Raw genomic sequence first — 21,015 nt, 5'->3', positions numbered from 1 at the left:
TGTCAAACTAAACTTTCCACTTTTCTTAAACTACTTCTTTAGGTGGATGATCTGCTCATAATTGAAGAGAAAATAGATCTGGAAGTGCGATCACTGGAAACATGCATGTATGATCACAAGACTTTCTCTGAAATCTTGAACAGGGTTCAGAAAGCTGTGGATGACTTAAATCTTCATTCATATTCCAACTTGCCGATCTGGGTCAATAAGCTGGATATGGAGGTAAGTTTGAGACCAAGGAGTTGTATATATTTAGAGGAGACACTTCCTTCAGGTAATATTTGGTGTGCTCCTCTCCAGAGTCACCTAAGGAAACTTCTGTCTGTCCACTGCCAGAGGACAAGTCACTGGAATTTTCTGCTTTTTTTTTTTTTTGTGTATGTGTGTGTGCAGAAGATGCAATTCCTGTTTGTTTTCAGCTGTTGAAATTCAAGGGAAGTTTATTACCCTTTGAAGAAAAAGGTTTGATATAGCTTGAATGTCTAGGAAGATAGACAAGGGGTAGATAAGGGGTGGTGAGGATTTGCTACGCAAACACTGCTTGTGTTGATGATGTTTGGTGCTGCCTGTTAAGTTTCGTGTTGTTTGACACTTTAGGTCATTTTCAAAGCAATTAAAATTGCTTAACTTCATTAAAGCCCATGAGAATCAGAGAAGCTTTGAATGGGTATTAGCTGAAAAATCTACCAAAACTCTTAAATCTCTTTGGTGACTTAATAAAGATGACCTTGGCTCCATTGACCGTAGTCTGCCTGATGTCAGAGTATGTTGATAGTGGGGATCCTTATGCAGTGAATATGCAGCTCTTTCCCCAATTGTTTGTCATTTTCCTTAGATTGAAAGAATCCTAGGTGTTCGTCTACAAGCTGGGCTGAGGGCCTGGACCCAAGTTCTTCTTGGACAAGCAGATGACAAAGCAGAAGTGGATATGGATACAGATGCTCCTCAAGTGAGCCATAAGCCTGGTGGAGAACCCAAGATCAAAGTAAGTTCACTTTTTCTTTGTTGTCAATTATTCAACGCAAGAATTTAACACGCTGTATCTGAAGCTAATGTGGAAGGTAAAAATAATAAGTATTTTGTCTGCATCTGGTTTTGGAGGAATACTTGCCTCCCTCATTAAGTGCCAGTTGCCTTTCAAAAGACTACGACTTGAAGTCCAAAATTCTTGTCAAAAGTGTGGGTTGTAGTAAAACTGAATGTGTTGACTGTTTCTGCAGAACATTGTACATGAACTAAGGATAACCAACCAGGTGATATACTTGAATCCCCCAATTGAAGAGTGTAGATACAAGCTTTATCAAGAAATGTTTTCTTGGAAGATGGTAATATTGTCACTGCCAAGAATTCAAAGTCAGAGATATCAAGTAAGTGTCTTTCCACTTAACTGTGCTTAAATATTGTGATATGTTGCTCTGGGATTGAATCTGAGTGCACTAGAAACTTGGCTGTATTTCACATGTATAATTGTGTCTCTCAGGTGGGAGTGCATTATGAGCTGTCCGAGGAAGAGAAGTTCTATCGCAATGCGTTAACGCGGATGCCTGATGGCCCTGCAGCCCTGGAGGAGTCGTACTCTGCTGTCATGGGAATTGTAACTGAAGTGGAGCAATATGTCAAGGTAGGAGGCCACGTGATTCTATGGCAAAGATGAACGTAGACTTTTTCTCTCAGTTTCCCTTTATTAAGGATGTTCTGGGGAAAAAGAAAACACTTTTTTTTTGAATATACTGGAAAATTTCTGAGCATTGTTTTGTGAAATATCTTCGTTAGGTTTGGCTGCAGTACCAGTGTCTGTGGGATATGCAGGCTGAAAACATATACAACCGTCTCGGAGAAGATCTAAATAAGTGGCAAGCCCTTTTAGTTCAGATAAGAAAGGCAAGAGGAACATTTGACAATGCAGAAACGAGAAAGGAATTTGGGCCTGTTGTTATAGACTATGGCAAGGTAAGAAATGGAAGTTTCTATTTCTGTGACAAATCTATTAAATTTCAGCCTGAGTTTATAACAGAATATAGCAAGGCCAACAGATTACTATTATGTAACTTTTCTCAATTGTAGGTACAATCAAAGGTGAATTTGAAGTATGACTCCTGGCACAAGGAAGTACTCAGCAAATTTGGCCAAATGCTCGGTCAGAATATGACAGAGTTTCATTCACAAATTTCTAAGGTAAGGTTAGCCCAAACTCCAATTTTTCACTTTCAGATCAATTTATTCTAGACTTCTAAAACACTTGTTTGTTCCCCCTAACAGTCACGTCAAGAACTGGAGCAGCATTCAGTGGACACAGCCAGCACGTCAGATGCGGTGACGTTCATCACATATGTGCAGTCCCTGAAACGTAAAATCAAGCAGTTTGAAAAGCAAGTTGAGGTATGTTGTCTTGCTGATGACTCTTACTTCTTGGAATATCAGACTTACCTCTTAAGAGGTAACTTCATGATATTGAAGTGCACTTGAGAACAGTCTTTAACACCACATTCTGAGAAATCCTGTAAACCATATAGTGAGCTCTTCTTAAAATGTGTTGAGTATTTAGCTTGTGGCTTAAGCTAGTTTTATCTTTTTATCTTACAATCCTTGTCTCCCGTAGCTTTATCGCAATGGTCAGCGCTTGCTTGAGAAACAGAGGTTCCAGTTTCCATCCTCTTGGCTATACATTGATAACATTGAAGGAGAGTGGGGTGCCTTTAATGACATCATGCGTAGAAAGGATTCTGCCATTCAACAACAAGTAGCAAACTTGCAGATGAAGATTGTTCAAGAGGATCGGGCAGTGGAAAGCCGAACAATTGACTTGTTAACAGACTGGGAGAAAACAAAGCCTGTGACAGTAAGTAGTGACTATGTAGTGTTCATTCAGCAAGTGAAGTAGTTGCTCTGCAAGCAGTTAGGAGGAGGCAGTTTGTTTTGTTGCTTCTGGGCCACTTTTCATTACGCATAATGTTAAAGGTCTTTGGCAAGTTACAAGAAGACCCTCGAAATTGTTAATTGTTTTTTGGGTGATGGTGCGGGGGAGTTTACCCTTAACCTAGGACTCTGGATGCAAAAAGCAAGACAGCTTCAGTTACTAACACACCTTTAGCTGAAACAAAATGTAGGAGGATCCAGAAGAAAGCAAGCTGCCCTTTTGGTGGGAGGGAAGGCCATGTTCACTAATGTCAAAAACTCCATCCAAAATTGGGATGAGGCTTTTTTCTGGATAAGTTTACAGCTGCATTGTCAGCATATTGGAAATAATGGGACAGATAAACCAATGTTTAGTATTTAGTCTTTACTTTTAGTATAACTTCAACTTGACTGTAGGGTGTTTGGATTAATGTTTCCCATGCAAACTTTAGGGAAACTTGCGCCCAGAAGAGGCTCTTCAAGCTCTTACCATCTATGAAGGAAAATTTGGTAGGCTGAAGGATGATCGTGAGAAGTGTGCAAAGGCCAAGGAAGCTCTGGAACTAACAGATACGGGACTACTCAGTGGCAGCGAAGAACGTGTTCAGGTACGATCTACTCATACAACTTATTGGTTTCACCGAAAAACATTTTCAAGACAAAAAAAAATGTTTCAGGTCTGTCTCTCTTTTCCTTAAGAGAGTTGCTCATAGCTTGTGAGTTACTGGTGCCAAGATGCAGTCTGCACACCCATTCAGTTTTAGCCTTAAGAGACTGTCCATGGTCTTTTTGGTGACTGGCTTATTTTCACAAAGCTATTATATGACCTGAGATGCAAGAGTTTCATCGGGGTCCCTGACTATTGCAGTTCAACAGAACTGGCATTGTTAACTGAAGGGTTTGGATGCATTAGAAGTACTCTGTTTAACACGCGCTTCCCTCCCCCCTCACTCTTCTGGCTGTTACTGAAGAAATTAGGACTTAATACTAATGTTTGTCATGTTCTTTACTACAGGTGGCTCTAGAAGAGTTGCAGGATCTCAAAGGAGTTTGGTCTGAGCTCTCCAAGGTCTGGGAACAGATTGACCAAATGAAAGAACAACCCTGGGTTTCAGTACAGCCTCGCAAGGTACTTTGCTTCTATATAGATAAACAGCTTAACTACAGCAAATATATGTGAATTAAGAATTAGGCTTCTTGTGATGGACATGCTCAATTGTGCCACATGTTCCAGATCACTTTCTGTGTATAGATGTCTTCTTCAGTTTTTCATGAGCATTTTTCTTTTAACATTAAGCTAAAAAAAATCCACAGGTCTCTGTCACAACTTAAGTAATTCTCCAGGGGACTTGTGCAGCTCCAGTAGTTTTGAAATGGAGATTTGACTGCATCTACAGAGAAGGAATTATGCTGTTTTTAAATAGACTGTTAGATTTCAACAGAGAAACTTCATGATGTGGCTGAATGAACAGCATCAGTTTTAGCTCGGTGCTCAGAGCGATGTAGAGAGCAATAGGAACATCAAGCCTATGACAGTTGTGTCTCATAAATCCTGATCAGACAGAGAAAATCTGCATCTCCAGCTGTAAATCAACTGCATCTTATGCAAATAGATGTAACGTTAAACACTGTTGTAGCGCTGTACAGTAGTTAATATCTCATTTGAGAGAAATTTCTGTGAAAAAATATGGGTAAGTGTGAGCTCTTATTAGTGCAGCTATGTGTACCACACTTGGAGAAATACTTGATTGCTTTTATCTTACTGACAGCTTCGACAAAACTTAGATGGCTTGCTGAACCAACTGAAAAACTTCCCTGCACGCCTGCGACAGTATGCCTCCTATGAATATGTTCAGAGACTTTTGAAGGGCTATATGAAGGTAAGTTGCACTCATTGCTAAAATCTGTGCATTTTAAAGTTCAAGTTCAAGGATATAACTTGCTTTCTTGTCTCTTATAGATAAACATGTTGGTCATTGAACTGAAATCTGAGGCACTTAAAGATCGTCACTGGAAACAGCTGATGAAAAGGCTTCATGTTAACTGGGTTGTCTCAGAATTGACCCTGGGTCAGATTTGGGATGTCGACTTGCAGAGAAATGAAGCAATTGTCAAAGATGTACTGCTCGTGGCTCAGGGAGAGATGGCTTTGGAAGAGTTCTTGAAACAGGCTAGTATCAACTTTTGCGTGCACACGTGCAATAGCAAGTCTTTCCATCAGGTGGCTGATGCTAGTGTAGTAAACTTCTTAGTCTAAACTGTTGATGAAAGTGCTGAGACTCCAGTGACAGAGCTCCATGTTTTTGGAAATTGCTTTAAATTTGCACAAGCTACCTCTGATGTAACTTGCATTTTTTGGAAGAGCAGTCTTTGATAATGACCACAAAACCCCCAGCACGTAGAAGCTTTTACCTGGTTGCATCGTATCCTTAATCTTTTTAACAAAAGCTTGAGCGTAAAACCAGAATCTTTGGGTAAAAAAGTAAAAATGAAATTATTATTACATGTTTGTACTGTGTAACTGTCTTGGACCAAAAATGATTGATGTCCTGTTTTAACCATTCTTTCCTTTAGATAAGAGAAGTATGGAACACTTATGAGCTGGATTTGGTCAATTACCAGAACAAATGTCGTTTGATTCGTGGATGGGATGACCTTTTCAACAAAGTAAAAGAGCACATTAACAGTGTGTCTGCCATGAAGCTGTCACCATATTACAAGGTAAAATGGGAAACAAAGCTAACCAAATTCTTTACATAATAAAATTCTTTACTTCAAAATCTTCACTTAACTCTGCCTTCCTCTCTTGTTTAGAATGTGTATTTGTCAGCACATTTAGGTTGGCAAACAACTAATTGCATATGCATTTTTTGTAACTCTTAAATGACCGTTTTTTCTAGTAACAATTATCAGCAGCTGAGCTCTTGACAGCCTCAAACTGAATGTTAATATGGCATTTCAACTTCAGGTGTTTGAGGAAGATGCCCTCAGCTGGGAAGATAAACTGAACCGTATCATGGCACTCTTTGATGTCTGGATAGATGTCCAAAGACGATGGGTCTACTTGGAGGGTATCTTTACTGGTAGTGCTGACATCAAGCACTTGCTGCCGGTGGAGACCCAGCGATTTCAAAGGTAAGTTTTTAACTGCCTTGTTCTCCTCTTGCCTCCCTCCTAGCACATTATGGTCAGGTCTGCAACTTTGTAACTTTGGTGTAGGGTTCACTGAAGTTGAGATATTAACTGTATTCTTACCTGGTTTGGCAGTATTTCAGCACTGTTGTAGATTTAAGTCTGTCAAGCAAACAAATATGCTGAGATGCCTATAGATAACTATGGGAGCAAAAGGCATATAAAACAGGCTGACATACAGATTTTTAGATGATTGTGGTTTAGGTGTGGGGGGTTTTTTGTTTCTGATTTTACTTACTAGTTACAGTCAGCTACCTCAGGGCTTCTCCAGCACTATGATTGTACAAAGTAGGTTTATCTCTATTGCCTCAGCTTTTATTCTCACCATCAAATGGCATTTTTTTCCTTTGCTTTTAAGTACCTCTGTTCTTCCTCATTTGTTCCAGACTCTTTCACTTGGCTCAGAGAATCAGATTTATGTAACTTTTCAAGAAATGAAGAAAGGTAGACCTTCAGAAGTGGAATTTATAGATCGAGCATTGGAAACAAGTTAGATTATTGTTGTCTTGAGGTAGATGGAGAGCTACTGTGGGAATCTAGCCCTCCATTCCCTAGGACAGCCACAATGATTAGAAGGGTAGCAGTCATTTAGAGATAACTTTGGAGCTCTGTAGACTTCTGGTTAATTAGTTTGCACTAATGTACTGTGTCATTTCATTTGCAGCATCAGTACTGAATTTCTGGCACTCATGAAAAAGGTGTCCAAATCTCCACTTGTGATGGATGTTCTTAACATTCAAGGTGTGCAGAGGTCACTAGAGAGACTGGCAGACTTGCTTGGGAAGATCCAGAAGGCACTGGGAGAATACTTGGAAAGGGAGAGGTCCTCATTCCCCCGGTAGGAACCAACTGAAGTCAGCTGCTTGAAGTAAAATGATTTGATGTTTCTGTACAGGAATAGTGTATTATTTTGTAAAGCCTCTGCCAACTTTTATATATTTTTTAATATATGTATATAAGTATATATATATATATGTATGAAATATTATAAAAATAAAAGATGTCATGACCATATAAATCCATGTCCTCTAAATGCAGAATTTAGTCATAGCTACATCCCAGGACGTGGAACTAAAACTCCCCATGCTTGATCGTTTATGGCTGGTTATGACTCAGAAGTTACTTGAGGAACTATTTCAGCTGTGTTCTGTAAACTTGCAGATTAGATTAACTGCTAAATTCTTGCATTTGATTGAAAGACAAGTGTCTAAACTGTCACAATCCAGTATTTGAATCATTGGTTCCAACTTGCCTGTATTCTCAGCTAGAGCTATCCTCAGAGAGAGTAAGTTTGTAACTCCATATAAGGAGGTACCATGTTCTCCCTACCTAATACACTTAATTCCAATCACAAGCACTGCTGTGGGTCTTTCAGGGGTGGATAGGTAAGGAAAATGCTCCATAGCATGGAGCATGTATGCATCTTTTGCTACATGGTACAGACCACCAGAGCTGAGGCTTAAGCTTAGAACTGAGTTTTAACTTCTAGCATATTTATGGTTCTTCAGCTCTAACAATATTGGGGAAAGGAGCATCAGTTATTCCCAGATAATGGCCATCTATGAAACATAAATAAATAATAATTGATAGTTGCAGTTGTGATATTGATCTTACTTTATCTAATTAATAGGTTTTATTTTGTTGGTGATGAAGACTTGCTTGAAATCATTGGAAACAGCAAAAATGTTGCCAAGCTGCAGAAACACTTCAAGAAAATGTTTGCTGGCGTTTCTAGCATAATTCTCAATGAAGATAATTCGGTGGTTCTGGGTATCTCCTCACGTGAAGGAGAGGAGGTATAGTTGTGGTTGTTTTAAGGCATTTTGTTTTGTTGCTTTTTTTTTTTAATAAAAGTGTGTAAATATATGAACAATGATTGACTTAAATCTGATTCTCGCAGGTGCTGTTCAAAACACCTGTTTCCATCACAGAACATCCCAAGATCAATGAGTGGCTGACACTTGTTGAGAGAGAAATGAGAGTGACCCTTGCTAAACTGCTTGCAGAATCTGTTACTGAAGTAGAAATCTTTGGTAAAGCAACTTCAATTGATCCAGCAGTCTACATCTCTTGGATTGACAAATACCAGGTATGAACATGGAACACTTAAGCATATTATAGCTTCCTTATTGTAGTGAGAAAAACTGTCTGATGAGGATTTTTGTTACACAGGCTCAGCTTGTTGTCCTGTCAGCCCAGATTGCATGGTCTGAGAACGTTGAGTCAGCCCTCAATGGTATGGGTGGAGGTGGGGACAGCAGTCCTCTCCACTCTGTGCTAGCCAATGTCGAGGTCACGCTCAATGTCCTGGCAGACTCTGTGCTGATGGAGCAGCCACCCCTTCGCAGAAGGAAACTGGAACACTTGGTGAGTAATAACCTCCTTTTGTCTTGTAGGTTAGCAGGTGAGCTTTTTTTTAAAGGTTTAATGAAGAGAATAGCTAGTCTCAGATTTTTATTATTATTATTTCAGGAAAAATAAAGCATTTTATGCCACTCTGTCAAGCCCTGGTCCTGTAGGTGGTGGTAGCTGTTATCACACATGAAGTTGATTAGAGTCAGCATGTTATAAACTAGATCACTGAGTTGATGGTCAGACTAACTCCTCCAAATGCAGAAGCCATTGATTTCTTCATTCAAAGCTTAGCAAAGCTCAGCTGCCCTTACATGCTTTTTCTTGTAGATAAGGATGGGATGGAAAAAGTAAAATCATCCTGGGCTATTCGTGTACATGTCAAAGGCAAAAATCTGGTCCATTTTAGGAGTTAGTTCAAGGCAAGAAAAATAGCTGATTTAGTGGCATAATGGCTTACTGAGCTGACTACGGACAGGACTGGCTTTGCCGAAGGCTAGATAAGCCCTTAACAAGAACAGTTAACATAATCTCAGTTCCATCTTTATAGCAACAGGTTTTAAGGCAGATCCTGCTGGTAGGTTGTGGTTTCTGAGTGAAGGCAATTCAGTATGCTGTTCTGAAAAGCAGTAGAGTCCCTGGCTTTATTAGCAATGGGTTGTGTTGCTGTGGTCTAAGAAGTTGCTTTGTTCTCCAGATTACTGAGTTGGTACACCAGAGAGATGTTACAAGATCACTGATCAGAAGCAAGATCGACAACTCCAAATCCTTTGAGTGGCTCAGCCAAATGCGGTTCTACTTTGACCCAAAACAGACAGATGTGTTGCAACAGCTCTCCATTCAGATGGCAAATGCCAAATTCAACTATGGTTTTGAGTACCTTGGTGTTCAGGATAAACTAGTACAGACTCCTCTCACTGACCGCTGTTATCTGACAATGACACAAGCCCTGGAGGCGAGACTTGGAGGATCACCATTTGGTAAGTTTGTACCTAAGTAAAATTAAAACTTCAGACAAGTACATAAGCTCCTATCCTCTGTAACTTATAGCTTTAATGTGAACATTCAGAACTGTTATAAGTAAGATACTGAAGAACAAACAATCTTTTGGGGGAGCAGTTTTATGTTTTACTGAACTCTCTTGTAAGGGACCACATAATCTGCCAGCATGCAGATTCTGATGGATGAGCACTGTTACCTCACGCTATAAATACTGAAACATGTCTGTCCCACTTCGAAAATAGGTCCTGCTGGTACTGGTAAAACAGAATCTGTTAAGGCTCTTGGACATCAGCTTGGCCGGTTTGTGTTGGTTTTCAACTGTGATGAGACATTTGACTTCCAGGTAAATTGTTTCATTTTTAAAAATGTAGCCTCTGCTGACAAGCGTTAAGAGTCTCTTAAGTTAAGAGAATTCTAAAACAGCCAACACTGTTTACTTTCAAATTAATTATCTATAACATTTAGCTAAGGAGGTGTCTGTAGGTTGTACAGATGCTCTATAATAAAAAATGTCTTTAGGAAAGTAACTTAACCTTAAACTGTTTAGTTTGCATTGGTAGTAATGGTTTAGTGGAGAAAGATTGAATGAAAGCATGAGATTGCCTAAGTAGCTGCATGATTAGGAGATTATCCGTTGAGACCTAACTACAGAGTTTGCCTTAGCATGTGAAAGATTACTCAAAACTAGGAAAACTTAACCCAGATATTTCACAATTAATGATATAAACTGAGAACCGGATGAAATACCACTGTCGACTGTAACACAGCAGACATCTCAAAAAGAAAACCTCTGTGAGGTGTGGGGTGTGTGTGTATGTGTATATATATATAAAAATATATAAAAACAACAATATAAAACACGGAAAAGGCGGATTCCAGGAAGGACCATGATTCCATGATGTCCATCTGTTTTTTATGAACAGGTATGTTTGGGTCAGACCAAGGGTCTGTTTAGTGAGCATTTGATATCTAGTAGTGGCTGTAAGAAAATACATAGGTCGGAATAAGATCAGGGAGAATGCATGATACCCTTTCCCTGCCCCCAGTGTGCTTCCTACCTGACTGCTGTTGGGGTCAGGAAGTCCCAAGCTGGAGCAGGTTACTCACAATTTATGCCCCGGAATAAGCGAAGAGTTCCAGTGCATTACTGTGCACTTCCTGAAGGGCACCTTTTTTGTCTTTTTAACTGCCCCTTAGTTCTTGTATTGGAGAAGACAGCAAACAGTTGACTCCTATCCATCCTAAACCACCCTGTTTTTCAGACTTCCGTTCCTTTAGACTATCTGTTGCGGAGCCCACCTGTTGTTCCTTAGGTGGAAGCCGTACCATACGCTGGTCATCCGTTTTGCTGCTCTTAAATGCTTTTCAATTCTGATGTTCTTTTTGAGATGAAAGAACTAGAACTGTACCTGGTATTCATAGTATGGGCAAGCAATGGGTTATGCAGTGGACTAATCTTGACTGTTTTGTGAACATACTGTAGTATTATATAGTATTATATGTAGTAACAGAAAGCAGTAAACATCTGAATGTCTGTTTGAAGCTTTGTTACAACTCCTATAGTTCTGTAAAGATGGTAACCCATGTACAAATACAGCTCCTCCCTGCTTTGGGTGCATGTTATAAAGTGCTGTTCTCTGCTCCCTTTGCCTGTGAATAGGCAGGAATGATGCTGGAACTTCGGTTAACTTTTCCTTTCCGCATGCAGGCAATGGGACGCATCTTTGTGGGGCTTTGCCAAGTGGGCGCATGGGGCTGCTTTGATGAGTTCAACAGGCTGGAGGAGCGTATGCTCTCTGCTGTTTCACAGCAAGTTCAGTGCATCCAGGAAGCCTTGCGAGAGCATTCGAACCCCAACTATGACAAGAGTATGTAACTGTTAATTCCTAATAGTGTTGTACTGCATCTCTAAACAGTTCTTCATGCTGTTTTGTTGCTCAGTTATGTTTCTCCCAAATAATCCAAGAATGAAGAAGCTTTCCATCAAAACTTAAAATCTTAAAGTAGCTTTCAGATGGTAAAAATCAAGTATTTCAGTTGCAGTTGAAGAGGATTTGCTGTTCATTACAGTAGCAAACTAGAATAGAATATAACTAAAAATATTATTTCTGTTCTCAGTCCAGTGGTCACTGACTCAGTTGTAACTAAATGCACTGTGTTTTCAGCTGCAACGCCTATTACTTGTGAGCTGCTGAACAAACAAGTCAAAGTGAGCCCTGACATGGCTATCTTCATCACTATGAATCCTGGCTATGCAGGCAGATCAAATCTGCCTGACAATTTGAAGAAGTTGTTCCGTAGCTTGGCAATGACAAAACCAGATCGTCAGTTGATTGCCCAAGTCATGTTGTACTCACAAGGTTTCCGTACGGCCGAAGTGCTTGCCAATAAGATTGTGCCATTCTTCAAGTGAGTAATAATTTTGGTTCCATTCAGTAAAAACATAGTTATTGTTCAAATCTGTAATGTGTTAACTCGTTTAAGCTTGTTGTGCAGCGTTCATTTTGAATAAACAACGGCGTACACTTTTTTGAATATTTTGTCAGTCTCAGTTGAGAATCAGATTGTATTTTATCTCTTTTGATTCTTAGGCTTTGTGATGAACAGCTGTCCTCTCAAAGTCACTATGATTTTGGCTTGAGAGCTCTGAAGAGTGTACTGGTTAGTGCAGGTAATGTGAAGAGGGAGAGGATTCAGAAGATAAAGCGGGAGAAAGAAGAGCGTGGTGAAGTTGTTGATGAGGGAGAAATCGCTGAGAACTTACCAGAACAAGAGGTAATGTGTGTGTGAACTCCAAACTCTTGTGACAAAGTACAGCATGTACGCTAAACAGAGTGAATGCTTGCAGAGCTAAGCACTTAGTGGTTAAGCCATGCAAGCAGAGTAACGTTAGTTATGGAGGGGGTGATTTGATAGCTTAGAAGCACTAAGTTAAGAAGAGAGTTGAATTTAGGTGGCTCTGGATCCATAGTAGCGAAGGACTTGTTCTTAGGAGGTGGTGCATTCATAACTCTTATTGGTGCACAGTTCCTCTGCAGTTAATACCAAAAGTGTATTGAGGAGACACAAGCAGCTACAGTTGTATAAATTAAAAACTAGGAGCAGTTTATTGCCTAGTTTCAAAACTGAAGCCCATCAAGGGTTGTTTTTACCAATACTACCTACTGTTGTTGAGGTTTGGAGTAAAGAGCTGCCAATTTGTAGGCTGGTGTTCTATCAGTAAAGTATTTAGTCAAATATTCCTTGTCAAACTCATTCACCAAAGTAAACTTAACAAAAAATCTTAACCAAAATATGACTTTCTCTGCAGATCCTGATCCAGAGTGTGTGTGAAACTATGGTACCAAAACTGGTTGCAGAAGACATTCCATTGCTGTTCAGTCTCCTGTCTGATGTATTCCCTGGAGTGCAGTATCATCGCGGGGAGATGACAGCCTTGCGAGAGGAACTTAAGAAAGTGTGTCAGGAAATGTACCTTACCTATGGTGATGGAGAAGAAGTTGGTGGCATGTGGGTTGAAAAGGTAAATTGAAAATGTTCTTATGGAATGGAAATTAGTGTATGTATAAGTCTAAACTTATTTTTTTATTATGAAAAGTGTTAGAGGTTTTTTGTGCCCTATTAAACAATAACATAGAAGCCCAGATTCTCTGCAGAAGTTGAGACTTGATTAAAAATTAATCACTACTTCTGTCACAGGTTCTTCAGCTGTATCAAATTACACAGATAAATCATGGATTGATGATGGTGGGTCCCTCTGGAAGTGGAAAGAGCATGGCTTGGAGAGTGCTCCTGAAAGCCCTGGAACGGCTGGAGGGTGTGGAAGGTGTTGCTCATATTATTGATCCAAAAGCAATCAGCAAAGATCACCTTTATGGTACTTTGGATCCAAATACCAGAGAATGGACAGATGGCTTGTTTACACATGTTCTGAGAAAGTGAGTCTTTAATAGCACAAATGAAAATTGGCCAGTAGATTTGTGCCCTGAATGTTCTGCCCTTATTGAGTCTTCCCTTTCTATTGTCTGTAAAACCGCAGTAAATATTTCCTTTAATGTAGGATCATAGACAACGTGAGAGGTGAACTGCAAAAACGTCAGTGGATTATCTTTGATGGCGATGTAGACCCTGAATGGGTTGAAAACTTGAATTCTGTTTTGGATGACAACAAACTGCTAACTCTGCCAAATGGAGAGCGTCTCAGCCTTCCACCAAATGTAATGTTACTTCTTTCACACAGTATTTACATATAAAATTTACTTTGACATACATGCTTTTACCCTAATCCATGCTAGTGCCATCTTTCTCATCAGAAGTGGATTTGGGGTAGTTGTTTGCTGGAGTTAGGAGCTTGAGGAAACAAACATTTCATGCTATGCTTAGTCTCATCCTGCAAGACAAACTCCACATGTTATATTAAAATCTAGGGTAACAGTAATACTGTGATGAACTTAGGACAGCAGTGTAAATTATTTTAAAATGTTTGTTGGCTGTTTGTTTTAATTTCAAACTCTATTTTGAATTTCTACTCTTTAGGTGCGTATCATGTTTGAGGTACAGGATCTGAAGTATGCCACTTTGGCTACTGTGTCAAGGTGTGGCATGGTCTGGTTCAGTGAGGATGTTCTCAGTACAGACATGATATTCAATAACTTCCTGGCCAGATTAAGAAGCATTCCTCTGGATGAAGGTGAGGAGGAAGCTCAGCGAAGGCGAAAGGGCAAAGAAGATGAAGGAGAAGAAGCAGCATCCCCAATGCTGCAGGTATGGAGTGAAGTTTAGAACAAAGAGAGTATAGTGTACTTCAAATTTACTACAGCGTATAATAGAAAAGCTAACTTTTTTTTTTAAGAGTATTAAAATGTGAAGCATTTCAAACCTTAAATTACTCTTTGCTGCCTAGTAATCAGATAAGAAGCAAGTGCTTTGAGCAGTGTTTGTCTCCCCCAACAGATTCAAAGAGATGCTGCAACTATAATGCAGCCATATTTCACATCTAATGGCCTGGTGACTAAAGCCCTTGAACATGCTTTCAAGTTGGAACATATTATGGATCTTACCCGCTTGCGCTGTCTTGGTTCTCTCTTCTCCATGTTGCATCAAGCTTGCCGCAATGTAGCCCAGTACAATGCCAATCATCCAGACTTTCCAATGCAGATAGATCAACTAGAACGTTACATCCAGGTAAATTTAACAGTGACTTCTGTATTTGGTGTGTCAGTGTAGCAGCTAGATTTGATTTATTATTCATCAAGCTTCATTCCATTATTATGCAAGTAATGGCTGCTTCTGCTTTCTACAGAGGTACTTGGTCTATGCAATACTCTGGTCTCTTTCTGGAGACAGTCGTCTGAAAATGAGAGCAGAGCTGGGAGAATATATTAGGAGAATCACCACTGTGCCGCTGCCAACTGCACCCAACATACCTATAATTGACTATGAGGTAAAAACTTTATTATTCTAGAAGCATTGCTGTTTTGTGTTCTTATAAGCTTACTTTGTATTTCAGAGGTAAAACTGGAAAATAAAACATTAAACTATCTTGAATCTTACAGTTTCTGGCTTGTCACTGAACAGTGGTCTAAGCCAGCTGTTTAACTAATCACATCAAATTTAATGCCACAAGCTATTCTGAGATTTAGAAGTCCTTTTAACTAAGGCTGAACTGCATTCCCATTCTAAACTGTCTGATCATGTTTCCGTGCTCCTAGGTGTCCATCACAGGTGAATGGGTGCCATGGCAATCCAAAGTGCCTCAAATTGAAGTTGAGACACACAAAGTTGCAGCTCCTGATGTTGTGGTACCAACCCTAGATACAGTTCGCCATGAAGCATTGCTGTATACTTGGCTGGCAGAACATAAACCTCTAGTGCTCTGTGGCCCACCAGGTTCTGGGAAGACCATGACCCTCTTCAGTGCTCTCAGAGCCCTGCCTGACATGGAGGTATATCTGTGTGTGCATGTGTGAATTACAGAGGAATAACAAGTCTCTGATCTTCTTAAAAATCAAAGCAGTCTTGGCCTAATATCTAAGTGATTTGCTAACCAGCTCTTCAGCAGAGCGAAAATAAAAAATATGTTGAGCAGACTGTAAATTCATGGCTCAAACTCCTTATCCAGAAAGCAACTTTTTTCCTATCCAGCTTCAATAATAGAGGAGCATTTGTCCAACTGGTATTTAAAAACCTTTAGTAATGTCCAAGAATAGCTCTTCTGCTTCAGTGTATTTAGGTGGAATAACAATAATATGAGGCTGTGATGCTCTGTGTACAGGGTTGAGCAGGAGGGGTTGTTTCATGGTAAATGGAGACTGCAGAGGGAAGCATAAGAATGTGGACAGTATCCTGAGATACAAGTGGCATACATACTTCCACTGCAAAAGTCAAGTTATAATGTACCTATTTCCAGGACTCTTAATACCTTTTCTTTCAAGCTTTAACGTACTGTAACTATTTTTTTTTCTCTTTACTCTTCTTTAAGGTGGTTGGACTCAACTTTTCTAGTGCTACTACTCCAGAGCTGCTCTTGAAAACTTTTGATCACTACTGTGAGTACAGGCGTACGCCTAATGGAGTGGTGCTAGCTCCTGTGCAGTTAGGAAAGTGGCTGGTGCTGTTCTGTGATGAAATCAACTTGCCAGATATGGATAAGTATGGCACGCAGAGAGTCATATCTTTCATTAGACAGGTTTGTTTTCCTTTGAAATCAACTATTTCATAATACAGTTATCTCCAGGGAAAATAAATGTTACACTGATTGGGATATTTATTTATTTTTCAGATGGTGGAACATGGAGGATTCTATCGTACATCAGACCAGACATGGGTGAAACTGGAGAGAATTCAGTTTGTTGGTGCATGTAATCCACCTACTGATCCTGGAAGAAAACCTCTCTCGCACAGGTAATGAATCTAGTAAATGTTATGTAGCTACAGAGCAGGGCTACAAATTCAAGACTATGGGGTCTGTTCTTAATATGCTTGTTTAATACCAACTGTGCTGAAGCTGTGTTCTTTGCTTTTGAACTACTACTATTTGGTTCTTATCCTGCCAGCAAGCCAGTGGCCTAATCATTATGTTTCTTAAATAACATGTCTAAAATAGTGTGGATATTTCAGGATGTTTTGTGACCAGAGTCAGACACTAAGGATCAACCAAACCAACTGTAGTTATTTCTGAGAATTTTGAATCAAGCAGTGGTTTAGTTTTGCTGAAACTAAATCACTGTTTGATTTAGTTTTGCCAATAATAATTGATATACTGTAGACTGTTATTCGATCTTTTGGAATATCTAATACGCTGATCTCTTAGATTTTTAAGACATGTTCCTGTGGTTTATGTGGACTATCCTGGACCAGCTTCACTTACTCAGATATATGGAACATTCAATCGTGCAATGCTGCGGCTCATCCCATCACTTCGCACATATGCAGAACCTCTCACCGCTGCTATGGTAGAATTCTACACAATGTCTCAGGTAACTGTTGAATACAACCCCAAATTTGATTAAGTGATTCAGCAACAAGGAAAACTAATGTGCACTGTTTGCCTTTCATGTGGATAAATATGTATAAGAACTCAATTGCTTGAATTGTGGTGAAAGCCACTGAAAGCAGTATCTTGCAACATAAGGCCTGTGAAAATGTGGCACAACTTCTGGAAGAAGTAACTAACGGTATCTGAAATTTCAGGAGAGATTCACTCAAGACACACAGCCACACTACATCTATTCACCTCGTGAAATGACTCGATGGGTGAGAGGTATATTTGAGGCATTAAGACCACTAGAAACCTTACCAGTTGAAGGCCTTATCAGGATTTGGGCCCATGAAGCATTACGTCTCTTCCAAGACAGGTAAAATAAGCATAAGATGGTAAGAAAGATGCAAAATGAGTTTTCCCCACTCCTTACAAAATTTCCTTAGAAGACCAAACTGAAGTGTGCTTAGTGTTAAATAGCTGAAATACAATTTAGACTTTTTTTCCTCGAGTTGAACTTCACACTTTTGGAAGTAGTCTCTAAACTAGCTAGAAACATAGCTTAACAGTAGTACTGCCATGTGAGGTGACTGTCCTCCTTTTACAGAGGAGTTGTAGTCACTGACCTTTCTTCTTTATCCAGACTTGTGGAAGATGAGGAGAGGCGCTGGACTGATGAGAACATTGATATGGTTGCTCTGAAACACTTCCCCAACATTGACAAAGAAAAAGCTATGAGCAGACCGATCTTATACAGCAACTGGCTATCAAAGGTGAAGGAGGGGGGGGAATCTGTGTGAGGCTTTGCCACTGGCTGGTCTGCCTCTTATGACTGTGTTAATGTGATAATCATTGCCCCTCGTTTAATTACACTAATCCCTAAGAAGTTCGTTCTTTGATTATTTGAAGCGAATGCTGCCACAAAGTTAATAGGTATTATGCTAGTGATGCTATTTTAAGAGCTATCACTAGCTATCAAGGCAGTATAAAATATTTCTCCAGAATAGAGAGGAAAACTCTCTACTGAGTGTTGCTGACAGATGTTGCATATGGAATCTCTTGGATAAGACAGTGATCCTTGAACGAGGATCTCTCAGTAAATTTTATGGCAGACTGTTTCTGGTAGCATGCAGATATCCTGCTGGATCAGGGCAAACATCCATCTAGCCTGCTGCCTCTGTGACCAATACCAAATGCCTAGGAAAGACTGATTAAAATAATTGTAGGAGGGCAAGTCTGTAGTGCCACTTCTCAGTCTGTCTGGTGGCTGGCAGCTCAGGCTCAACTTAATGTAGGGTTAGTAGATTTAATGTTAAACCCAGTGCCGCTATCTGTAGCACTCTAAGCTCTAGACGTGCTAATGTGCTGGTTAAATGCACAAACATTCCTAAGCTTTTGTAGGGAATTGCTACATTAGATGATATTCCAATACTTCTGCTTTCACCTAGTCTAAATGGGTCCCTAAGCAAACTCCCTTAATCTTAAATTCCATACTATACTGATTGACTGTTCTAGGACTATATTCCTGTGGATCAAGAAGAGTTAAGAGACTATGTGAAAGCTAGGCTGAAAGTCTTTTATGAAGAAGAGCTTGATGTACCTCTTGTTCTGTTCAATGAAGTCTTGGATCACGTGTTAAGAATTGACCGGTAAGTTGAAACTAAAGTTGCCCATTCGTATAAACGGTATCTAAAGAGTTGTTCTAAAACAGAGTAGCCTGAGTTCAGTCTAAATAAGAATGGAGCATGATCCCATTCTTGTATACAGATCATCTAGCTCCAGTCTACAGATAACAGGATCCTAGCTGGAGAGATGTGCGTTATCAGTTTTAGTTCCAACTTAGAAGTCTAGATGCTTAAGAAAAAACTTCAGTAAGCCAGTAACACTGTCGATCAAACGTACTTGGTTATTCTTTTTCAGAATTTTCCGTCAGCCACAGGGCCACTTGCTGCTTATTGGAGTCAGTGGAGCAGGGAAGACAACCCTCTCAAGATTTGTTGCCTGGATGAACGGTTTGAGTGTCTACCAAATTAAGGTTGGCATGCTTGTTTCACTCAACAAAAACTGTTATTCAAAACTCATGCTTTTTAAATATTTATCTTTAAGCAATCCCATTAAAAGCTAAAATAAAATGTTAATAACCAGTGTTTAATCTTACTAGGTTCACAGAAAATACACGGGTGAAGATTTTGATGAGGACCTGAGAACAGTATTGAGACGTTCTGGCTGTAAAAATGAAAAAATAGCTTTCATAATGGATGAGTCAAATGTACTGGATTCTGGATTCCTGGAGAGAATGAACACTCTTCTAGCCAATGGAGAGGTAAGAAGAGCTTAAGCAAATATTTCAAGCATCTCTTTACAGCTATAAGCTACAACAAAGCTATCTTTTGAATTAGGTGCCTGGTCTCTTTGAAGGGGATGAATATGCCACTCTAATGACTCAGTGTAAAGAAGGGGCACAGAAAGAAGGCCTAATGCTAGATTCACATGAGGAACTCTACAAATGGTTCACCAGCCAAGTTATTCGCAATCTCCATGTTGTGTTCACTATGAATCCATCTTCTGAGGGCCTGAAGGACAGGGCAGCTACCTCTCCTGCTCTCTTCAACAGGTAACTGCTTTATATTCAAAATACTTTACAAATATTGTTAAAATTTTACTTGTTGGGGAGGCTTAACAAATGCTTTGTATTTCAGGTGCGTCTTGAACTGGTTTGGAGACTGGTCAACTGAGGCGCTATACCAAGTTGGCAAAGAGTTCACAAGCAAAATGGATCTTGAGAAACCAAATTATATTGTGCCTGACTACATGCCAGTTGTGTATGATAAGCTACCACAACCACCATCACACAGGGAAGCTATTGTCAATAGTTGTGTATTTGTTCATCAGACTCTTCATCAGGTGAGTTTTACTATAGTGGTTAACTTGTGTTGATCTCCAGGTTAGAAGGTCAAGTGCCAGTTTCAAAAAAACAAAAACAAACAAAAAACTTCGGTATTTGAATAGATCTAAAATCAATGCACAATCTACAATTTCTTCATTCTTAAAGGCTAATGCTCGTCTGGCAAAACGAGGAGGCAGAACCATGGCAATTACACCACGCCACTATTTGGATTTCATCAACCATTATGCCAACTTGTTCAATGAGAAACGAAGTGAATTAGAGGAACAGCAAATGCATTTGAATGTCGGCCTTAGAAAAATCAAGGAAACGGTTGATCAGGTACATAACTTTGCTTTTATAAGCCTGGCAGAGCTACTAAATAGGTCACTGTGCTTAGTCTGAATTCTCCCATCTTACCATCTATCTCAGGTGGAAGAATTACGACGTGACCTAAGAATAAAGAGTCAGGAACTGGAAGTGAAGAATGCAGCAGCAAATGACAAGTTGAAAAAGATGGTGAAAGATCAGCAGGAAGCTGAGAAGAAAAAGGTAAGAATCTTTGAATCTCTGTGAATAGTAAATGTTCTTGTCGATAACACGTTACAGCCTGCAGAGCAAGTACTTGAGGAAGTTCAGCTTCTGAAAAGCAGCTCTTCATGCAATTTTCTCCTAGGTCATGAGCCAGGAGATCCAAGAACAGCTGCACAAGCAGCAGGAAGTGATTGCAGACAAGCAGATGAGTGTGAAAGAAGATCTTGACAAAGTGGAGCCGGCTGTCATTGAAGCTCAGAATGGTATGTCAGCACCTGGAGAGATAATGATCTGGGATTGGACCTAAAACCAAAGTCAGCGGGAACATGTTTTAGTGGGGTTTGAGTTGGTCCTTTCTAAGTAAAGTATACAGGCTGATAGTTGAGATGCCTTTATGGTTGGCTGCTTCCTCTCTGGCACACTAGCTTTAGTTATTCCATCTATATATTCATAAAGAAGCCTTGTAATCCGAATGACTGTGCTGATACCTTATTACTGCATACGTAAGATAACAGTGAAGCTGTGCCTTCATAAAACTGTTAGAGGAAACAGTGCTTACATAAAAGCTTTGAGAAATCATTTTTGGGCAGCAGGATAGGCCGCCTGTGGCTGGTTAGCAAGTTGACATTCACAGAAGCTTATCTTATGATGCAATAGGTTGAATGTTATCCACTAG

At 39.8% G+C, this 21,015-nt stretch overlaps 1 protein-coding gene across 1 annotated transcript in view; it reads left to right on the top strand.

The window, feature by feature from the left end:
- Nucleotides 1–21,015, top strand: part of DYNC1H1 (dynein cytoplasmic 1 heavy chain 1) — a 45,769-nt gene that overhangs the window by 8,593 nt on the left and 16,161 nt on the right. The window contains exons 9-51 of the mRNA XM_026111353.2: nucleotides 43–222; nucleotides 836–985; nucleotides 1,221–1,367; nucleotides 1,481–1,621; nucleotides 1,774–1,950; nucleotides 2,065–2,175; nucleotides 2,260–2,379; nucleotides 2,600–2,839; nucleotides 3,348–3,503; nucleotides 3,911–4,024; nucleotides 4,665–4,775; nucleotides 4,856–5,065; nucleotides 5,470–5,616; nucleotides 5,864–6,030; nucleotides 6,752–6,925; nucleotides 7,718–7,883; nucleotides 7,988–8,176; nucleotides 8,260–8,454; nucleotides 9,137–9,419; nucleotides 9,684–9,784; nucleotides 11,150–11,309; nucleotides 11,607–11,850; nucleotides 12,033–12,216; nucleotides 12,752–12,964; nucleotides 13,141–13,379; nucleotides 13,502–13,658; nucleotides 13,978–14,205; nucleotides 14,395–14,625; nucleotides 14,744–14,884; nucleotides 15,153–15,386; nucleotides 15,923–16,129; nucleotides 16,223–16,344; nucleotides 16,754–16,919; nucleotides 17,134–17,297; nucleotides 17,565–17,694; nucleotides 18,437–18,570; nucleotides 18,842–18,956; nucleotides 19,083–19,244; nucleotides 19,321–19,535; nucleotides 19,621–19,825; nucleotides 19,974–20,147; nucleotides 20,238–20,357; nucleotides 20,482–20,602. Of these exons, the coding sequence (XP_025967138.1) occupies nucleotides 43–222; nucleotides 836–985; nucleotides 1,221–1,367; nucleotides 1,481–1,621; nucleotides 1,774–1,950; nucleotides 2,065–2,175; nucleotides 2,260–2,379; nucleotides 2,600–2,839; nucleotides 3,348–3,503; nucleotides 3,911–4,024; nucleotides 4,665–4,775; nucleotides 4,856–5,065; nucleotides 5,470–5,616; nucleotides 5,864–6,030; nucleotides 6,752–6,925; nucleotides 7,718–7,883; nucleotides 7,988–8,176; nucleotides 8,260–8,454; nucleotides 9,137–9,419; nucleotides 9,684–9,784; nucleotides 11,150–11,309; nucleotides 11,607–11,850; nucleotides 12,033–12,216; nucleotides 12,752–12,964; nucleotides 13,141–13,379; nucleotides 13,502–13,658; nucleotides 13,978–14,205; nucleotides 14,395–14,625; nucleotides 14,744–14,884; nucleotides 15,153–15,386; nucleotides 15,923–16,129; nucleotides 16,223–16,344; nucleotides 16,754–16,919; nucleotides 17,134–17,297; nucleotides 17,565–17,694; nucleotides 18,437–18,570; nucleotides 18,842–18,956; nucleotides 19,083–19,244; nucleotides 19,321–19,535; nucleotides 19,621–19,825; nucleotides 19,974–20,147; nucleotides 20,238–20,357; nucleotides 20,482–20,602 (7,345 nt within the window). The remainder of the gene's footprint in view (nucleotides 1–42; nucleotides 223–835; nucleotides 986–1,220; nucleotides 1,368–1,480; nucleotides 1,622–1,773; nucleotides 1,951–2,064; nucleotides 2,176–2,259; nucleotides 2,380–2,599; nucleotides 2,840–3,347; nucleotides 3,504–3,910; nucleotides 4,025–4,664; nucleotides 4,776–4,855; nucleotides 5,066–5,469; nucleotides 5,617–5,863; nucleotides 6,031–6,751; nucleotides 6,926–7,717; nucleotides 7,884–7,987; nucleotides 8,177–8,259; nucleotides 8,455–9,136; nucleotides 9,420–9,683; nucleotides 9,785–11,149; nucleotides 11,310–11,606; nucleotides 11,851–12,032; nucleotides 12,217–12,751; nucleotides 12,965–13,140; nucleotides 13,380–13,501; nucleotides 13,659–13,977; nucleotides 14,206–14,394; nucleotides 14,626–14,743; nucleotides 14,885–15,152; nucleotides 15,387–15,922; nucleotides 16,130–16,222; nucleotides 16,345–16,753; nucleotides 16,920–17,133; nucleotides 17,298–17,564; nucleotides 17,695–18,436; nucleotides 18,571–18,841; nucleotides 18,957–19,082; nucleotides 19,245–19,320; nucleotides 19,536–19,620; nucleotides 19,826–19,973; nucleotides 20,148–20,237; nucleotides 20,358–20,481; nucleotides 20,603–21,015) is intronic.

This window comes from Dromaius novaehollandiae, chromosome 5 (assembly GCF_036370855.1).
Source record: "Dromaius novaehollandiae isolate bDroNov1 chromosome 5, bDroNov1.hap1, whole genome shotgun sequence".
In the NCBI taxonomy this organism is placed as follows: domain Eukaryota; kingdom Metazoa; phylum Chordata; class Aves; order Casuariiformes; family Dromaiidae; genus Dromaius; species Dromaius novaehollandiae.
This window is presented reverse-complemented; position numbering and strand designations above follow the sequence as displayed.